At 37.9% G+C, this 7,885-nt stretch overlaps 1 protein-coding gene across 1 annotated transcript; it reads right to left on the bottom strand.

Moving 5' to 3' along the window:
- Positions 1-1,865: 1,865 nt before the first annotated feature.
- LOC140159514 (uncharacterized) lies at positions 1,866-2,444 on the bottom strand. Its single transcript, XM_072183004.1, has one exon. It carries the CDS (start codon positions 2,442-2,444, stop codon positions 1,866-1,868), a length of 579 nt encoding a protein of 192 aa, XP_072039105.1.
- Between the last annotated feature and the right edge of the window lie 5,441 nt (positions 2,445-7,885).

Below are 7,885 nucleotides of genomic sequence, written 5' to 3'. Positions count from 1 at the left end.
AAAGAAAATACCCCCAACAACATCACAAGACTCTGAACACAGCTTATAGAGGAACAGGCCAGAAGAAAGCAACCAAAACATAACCCCATTTTACATGTTTTATTGACAAATCTCATTCAATCCTTTTCCTTTCCGTTTATTGCCTGTCACAGGATATAAACAAGAGTGATCTGTTTCACGCAGCTGGGAGTCGCAATGGAAGGAAACTGGAATACGTTATGTTTGATATTGTCTCAATATATTGGAGAAACAGGACAGCACGACTTACATATCTAGCATCGGATGTTTAAAACATCCCTTGATATCAAATATATCACTTTCAAAATCGCACAGATCTGACTTTGTGTTTAATAAATTCAAAACCATATATGGTATTGTCATACATGTATTACCTCTAGCAAAATAAGTAGTAATTGATCCGTTGTCAAAAATCTTTATGAAATTTTTGGTTGGGTTTAAAGTTGTTGTAATTGAATTTCTCCCTCCCTCCCTCGCTCCCTCCCCACTATTCTTCCCATTCTGTACTCATTTTCTAACATCCACAATAAAGGGCATTTTAAAAAGTACACAATTTTACCAAATTGTTTAGCAGATATGTCTTTAATTTTTGCTAACGAACGACGAATTTGGTTCCCTTAGTCTGGAACTGAAGCGGACATTTAAAAGCATCTTTCAAGAGTGATGAGTAATTAAATTTGATGCTATATATTAATGACTCTATTTTATTAATCTAAATACAGTTGCTCAGTTCGCTAACGACTAGGTATAAATTCAGTTGGGGACAATTTCTGTTAACGGATGTAATTGAAGTGTTTGATAAGACTGTCAACCGTATTATTCTGTCGTCGTGCAGACTATGTTAGCACTGGACATATTCCTGCTAATCATGATCTCCAATCACCAATTATTCCAGTGCTTTAACAACCTTCTGCTAACACACTATGTTTAAGTTGTTTAAATTTTGTATGAATAACTATTTTTCTTTATCGAATTACAGCAAATGTGTCAATGATCAAGTAAATTTTTCTCATTATTTTATTAGGTCAGGATCTTTAACTATTTTTTATTTGGAGTGATGTAGAAACAGTATACAAATAATTGACTTTGGTTTTGTAAAATTGTGCGTCAGCCTGTCATCTAAATTTACGGTAGCTGGCTTCCGTTGGTTTAGAGTTAATCTCCTTATACGAATCTGAACTACTACTTGACCTTTTCTTTTCAAAACGACGCGCAATTCACTGCTCTTTATAACGCTACCCCAGTTTTCACCTGTGAGTTTGACGTGTCGTGTAAGATCATTGCGGATCAGATATCAGCGTGTTTTTCATAGTGGACCACAAGGATTCATATGCATGATAGGTGCAGTACGATTATCGATTATATGGTCGCTTGCGTTGTAGAGTGATACCCCATCTAAACCTGTTAACCTTTGATTATGTCAGTGGTGTATACACTATAAGAATACAATACTCACATATACGAAATTCGAGATTGCTGCAAAAATACGAACAAGTGCGTACGTTTGCGTTGCGAAAGGTACAAACCGTTTGTCTGGGTACACACCTACATATTACACCAACACAGCCCCCCTCCTGCACTCCCCGCACCTTCCAAAACGAGTCACAAAAGGGGAAATATTATTATTATTATTATTATTATTATTAAACAGCATTTATGAAGCGCCTTATCAATGAGATCAAGGCGCTGTACAAAGAGACTTTAAAAATTACATCTTAAATTACAACTTACATTACACATACTAAAAACATTGCATACACTGTTAAGCAACAATTAAATAATATACACATGCAAACAACATATATATAAACAGGTGACAAGCTCACTATCAAGAGGCAAGTAGAAAATTAACATGTTGGAAAAAGATGAGTTTTGAGCGATTTCTTGAATCTATGGATGGAAGGGAGTTGGCGGATGTGAATGGGCAGAGAGTTCCAAAGGCGCGGTGCAGCTGCCGTGAAGGCTTTGTCCCCAAGTGTTCGTTTTGTGCGTGGTATGGCAAGACGTAACTTGTCGTCACCAGATCTCAAATTCTCTCTAGATGGAACATAAGGAATGAGATACTCGGTGAGATAAGACGGCAGTAGTCCATGGATACCTTTATAAGCCAGCAGCATGAGTTTGAAAACTATCCGGGATTCAAGAGGCAGCCAATGGAGTTCTCTGAGCAATGGAGCTGATGAATGTCTCCTATCCAATCTAAACACAATCCGCGCCGCCCTATTTTGCAGAGATTGAAGTTTCTTCAGATCTTTGGATGTGATGCCATACATCATAGCATTTGAATAGTCAAGTCTGGATAAAATCAGTGAGCGGACAAGTTTGTGGCAGCTATCAACAGTGATGTACCGACGGATCCTGTAGATGTTACGGAGGTGGAAATTGATGGACTTCGCCGTGTGTTTCACATGTCCTGTCATTGACATCGTCTGATCAAAGACAACACCAAGGTTTTTGATAACAAGAGATTGCAATATAGTGCTGCCACCAATATTAATGCAGATGTCCTTGATATATTTGATGTTATAGTTAGACGATGCTATAAAGAACTCGGTTTTTCACTGTTAAGTTTGAGCTTATTTCTAGTCATCCAATCACTGATTTCATTAATACAAGAAGAGAGTTTGTCAATGGCAAATTTGATATCACTTTCGGATTTAGCATTAAACGGTAAATAAAGCTGCACATCATCGGCATACATATGGTACTTGATCTTGTACTTCTGAATGATAGCACCAAGACAACATGTATACAAAACGAAGAAGAGCGGGCCAACCACAGAGCCCTGTGGAATCCCATAATGGAGAGCGTGATTGCTAGATGAAGCATCTCCGACGGATACGCAAAAAGAACGATTTTGAAGATAAGATGATATCCATGTCAAGGCTGTGCCACATATTCCATAGGTGTGCTTAAGCCGATTCAATAGGATGGCATGGTCTACCGTATCGAATGCGGCGGATAAATCGAGTAATACAACCGCAACAGCATTATTTTCGTCCATAGATCTTAGTATATCAGTTCTAACACGAAGGAGAGCAGTTTCTGTGCAATGCAGTTCTCTGTACGCGGATTGGAATGGTTCTAGGAGGCCGTGGGAATTGAGATGGTCTTTAATCTTGCTACACACGACCTTCTCCATTAACTTAGACACATAGCTTATATTTGACACTGGGCGGAAATTCTTTAAAACCTCTTTGTCGAGGGAAGGCTTCTTCAAGAGGGGGGATACAATCGCCTCACGGAGCTTAGATGGAAAGACACCTGTACTTAAAGACACATTAATTATAGATGTTAACGGTTTACACAACAATTCAACGTTCTCTTTAAACAACCACAGAGGAATGGTATCTAAAGCACATGATTTGGGTGGCATAGATGAAATGATTTTACACACCTCTTCAACAGTGACCTGGTTAAATGAAGACAAAGAAACATTTTTGCTTAAAAGATTCTGACAGTACTCTAAAGCACTAGGTACACTATCAAGATCCTGCCTGATTTTAGAAACCTTTTCAACAAAGAATCTGGCAAATGAATTGCACATTTCATTCAAATTATCAAAGTCAGGAAGTTGTTTAGTAACATTGTTCAAGAGTTTGTTCAGAGTCACAAACATGTTCTTATTGCTTGAATTCTCAAGTTGTTCTTGATAATAGTTTTCCTTGGCATGTTGTATGAGTTTACTAGTAACCTTAGTTTGTTCAACATAGTCATCATGATCACATTGGTTCTTACTTTTTAACCACTTTCTTTCACATTGTCTACGTTTACGTCTAGCATCTCTGATTGTTTCATCAAACCAGGGCGACGTGGGCTTGATACTGCGAGCACGCTGCCGCGGAGGTGCATGGGTGTTCAACACACTTAGAATAGAAGAGTCAAACTTCCCAAGCATCTCCTCAGCAGAGTCCTCACCAAAGTCCAGGTCGCTCAAACTTGATGCAAGGTCATTAGCAAATGAAACACTATCAATCCCCTTTATATTTCTAACATTACTTGAAACTTTCATAGGTTGGGGTTTCTCACAATTTATTGCACAGTTAATAAGTTCATGATCAGATCCTAGCGTTGGCAAGACTTGGCACTTAGTTACAAGATTTTCTTCATTGCGAGATATGATCAGGTCCTAAGTGTGTCCGTCCTTATGAGTAGACTGATGAACATGCTGTTGGAAACCATTTTCAGCGAGTGATTCTAGGAATCGAGCAGAATCAGGTTTGGATGGGAGGTCGACATGGATGTTAAAGTCGCCTAATAATAAAGTCTTTACAGGGGCCATGCTAATTTCGTTGATGAATGCATCGAACTCCTCAAGAAATTGCGGCACTTTAAGACCATTTTCTTTCGACGGAGGGGGGCGATACACTAGGATAAGTCTAATGCCAAGTTTCTTAATTATGACAGATGCATGTTCAAAAGATGGCGTTTCAATGTCAGTTGGAGCTTTTTGAATATTAAGATTAGACTTGTATATGATCCCAATGCCACCATGCGGATCGAGTTTCCTAGGGAAATTCATGAATGAATACCCTTGTGGGAGCAATTCCCCAATCACAACACGGTCATTCTCAGCAAGCCATGTTTCTGTAATTACAAATACATCAGCATCATTGTCTACTATGTTGTCGAAAATTTGAATAGTTTTGTTGCATGCAGATCTTGCATTCCATAAGCGAAGATTAAGAAGTTTTTCATTGTGTTTGGGCAAACCGCGTAAGTTGTTCAAGTTCAAACCAGTCTGGCCAGTGATGTTGGGTTCAACTCGCACGTTCTGAATAACAGGGATTGAATAAATCTGTTGTTTCTGACTTTTTCGTCCCTTTCCTCTCTTCTTCCAGCGTTTATTCTTAACTTTACGGCTGGGTGGTTTGGGTCGTTCATGAAAAGGGCATGATCGCTTGAGTATATTCAAATCAGCAAGATGCGTGCATAGGTTCTCAGTCATACCACAATCAATGTATAATTCAGTACCGGGTGGAGATGTTCTAAATGAAAGCAAATAATCACGGCTGTAACTAATACGCTCAATATTGCTCTTTGTATTATTCTCATGATGATTGTCGATCGATTCAGTGGTATTGATCAACAAACCAGTAAAGTTACTACGTGTTCTATGTGTACGTACCCATTCAACGCTAACATCCAGTAAATATAGTACAGAAATCGTCCACAAAATATGAAAAAATGAAGAACGATATCTCGGCAACACAAACATTTTGACGTTCCATGCACATAAAACAGTCCACAGTAAAAATTATGTACACTAAAATGGAGTAAAAACGGCGAAAATCGGTTAAAATCAGACCGACGATGCAGGAGCGACCTGACGGTGCTGGCATCAATCCCATCATGTCACAATAGGTAAATTAAATCACATTGAGACATTTTGAGATGAAATTTCCTTCGTATCAAAAATTATTTTTTTAAATATACATGCTAACTGAATTACCTAAATTTTGAAATGTATACAGGATGGGGGTCCAACATGAAAGCCTGATGAGAGGCTCTGCCACTGCAGCAATTGTGATAACATCATGGTCATTTAGCTGAAACTTAACGGGGTATTTTCTTGTTTTTAGAGGTCACTTGTGACAGAATTTAAACTTAGGAAGTCCAAAAGCAAGTTGAAAACTGATAAATATCATCAGCAAACATTCCTGACTTGGACATCTTAAAGTTGATTTCCTTTGTTTAAAAGGGGCACTGGAACTGCAGATGAACTCAATGAAATAGGCAACAAGAACTGTCTTACATCAAACGGTCTGCTGAAACCAGGGAAAGATCCATCCATTTTCTTCCATTTCTTGCTTTGTTTATCAAAGCTATCTAGGCCAGCATGCATATATTAGCCTACACTGGCTATCCAGGCGTGTGCATTTGTATGAGCTTGGAACGGTCCATGGTTTTCCATGGATTAGCATGTGTTCCTCACGGACCAACCTGGGTAAACAACAAACAAACAAAGAGTTATCGACCAATATCGCTTCTCAGCCATACCTACAAGCTATTCGAACGACTCCTGCTCAACAGACTGGCACCTGTGGTAAATAAGCAACTCATTCCAGAACAAGCAGATTTCCGTCCTGGCAAGTCAACAACAAGCCAACTTCTCAACCTTACCTTATAAAGACAATATTGATATTTAACACAATTTCTATAATGCTATCTAAAAATCCCTGCATTTAGTTCATTGGCACTGCAATTGTGTTTTTATCGGATATTTCCATCTGAATCTTTGTTAATGATTAAAAGTATGATATGAAACCAAACAAATTAAACACTTCAAACAGTAAAGCCTTAGAGATAAAGTGATCAAAAACATAAAGATGTGGAGCTTAAATATTCTGGTAATGTTTTCATGTACATATCAATATCGTTCCTTTAGGCAATAAACACATCAGTATACATTAACAACAGTAGCAGCAAATAACAGAGAAAATCACCGACACCACTAGATATAGCCGGTCATTCACCGTTTTCGCTATATTCTGTTTCAAGGGAAGTACACATTGTCATTAGTGGATCATTAGTCCGATCTGCTATGTGTAACTTATATAGAAGGAGACGCTGTTATGTTTACACTTCTTCTTAACAACTGTTTTAGCTTGTACAAATGAAATTGTATAACATCTTGCTTCTCATATTTTTGATAATACCGCTCCATTAAAATTCGATGACCACTGATCATTTGCTTCCTGGTTTTGATAAGCGTGTTTAATATTTCGCACGTGTTAGGGATGGTATCATGTTTAGAAGTAGTTCGGGTCATCAGCGTCATCTTTAGCAAGTAAGAACAATAAGATCAATAACCCGTCCTTCTTTAAAGCTTCTATATTTCATTCTAAATTAAAGAAGCTTTGAAGGTGAAGAGTATTGGTCAATAGCGAATGTCATTGTGCAAAATCAATTGTTGGGACAATGTTGAAAATTTCATTTAATGCCAGACACGTGGTATAATAAAATATTTCTCTTTGAAATCTTTGAAATCTTAGTTAAGAGTAATTGTTTTTGTGACCTGTCAATTGTTGAAGCTACTTAGAAATATACGCAGTCATGTGATCGTGGAAAGCGTGTTTTCTTGGGGTTGTCGTTCCCTCCACTGCTAAAAATTATGTTTGTTTGGCTGTTAATACCCTATCAGCTACCCAATTCCCTTTACAAGGACTGCCAGCTTCACACCTTGCATGACTTGGGTTCCCGTGGACAGGACTTAAAGCCCATTTAGGGACGGATTATCCTGATGCATGGTCCATTTATCCTTAATCAATGCAAGATACACTCCACTCATAAGCAATAATGTATAGACAATGCACGATCTGAGGTTATTGTTCCGAACTGTTCGCATTGAGGGTTTTGTGTTTTTTGGCTCATTCCATTTGGTTGTAATTTGGAACATATGCCAAAATACATGCATATGTATCGGGCTGAAGGTGGTAGCAATGTATAATGAAAAGCACTTTGCATTCAAGGCAGACCTTAATAGAGAAGAAAAGTTTTAGATCATTGCTATATATGAAGCAGTCTATTGTAGAAGAAAGATAATCGTAACTAGGTAATCACAGTCATTACGTACAAAGCCTGAATGTGCAAGTAGGAAGTAGCTTCTGTAATTTAATATAAATCTAGTTTCAATGAAGAAAAATCTTGCTGAAGACCAATTATGTGGTTGAAACCTGTGCTAACAGTTCATATATCGACATGTGATCAATCTTTCAAGGATTCATATTACCAGTTAATTACAAGAGTAGAATGCCTTTCTTGATTGTAAGGATAATCCTTTCGGGTGTAGATTTGTGCAATTTCCTGAAGCTTATGAAGATTTCTTTTTTTTCAAGAGAAAACATCTCTCGGAGGTTAATAAATT

Source organism: Amphiura filiformis, chromosome 8 (assembly GCF_039555335.1).
Source record: "Amphiura filiformis chromosome 8, Afil_fr2py, whole genome shotgun sequence".
Classification (NCBI taxonomy): domain Eukaryota; kingdom Metazoa; phylum Echinodermata; class Ophiuroidea; order Amphilepidida; family Amphiuridae; genus Amphiura; species Amphiura filiformis.
The sequence above is the reverse complement of the archived record's forward strand: the minus strand, read 5'-3'. Positions and strand labels throughout refer to the sequence as shown.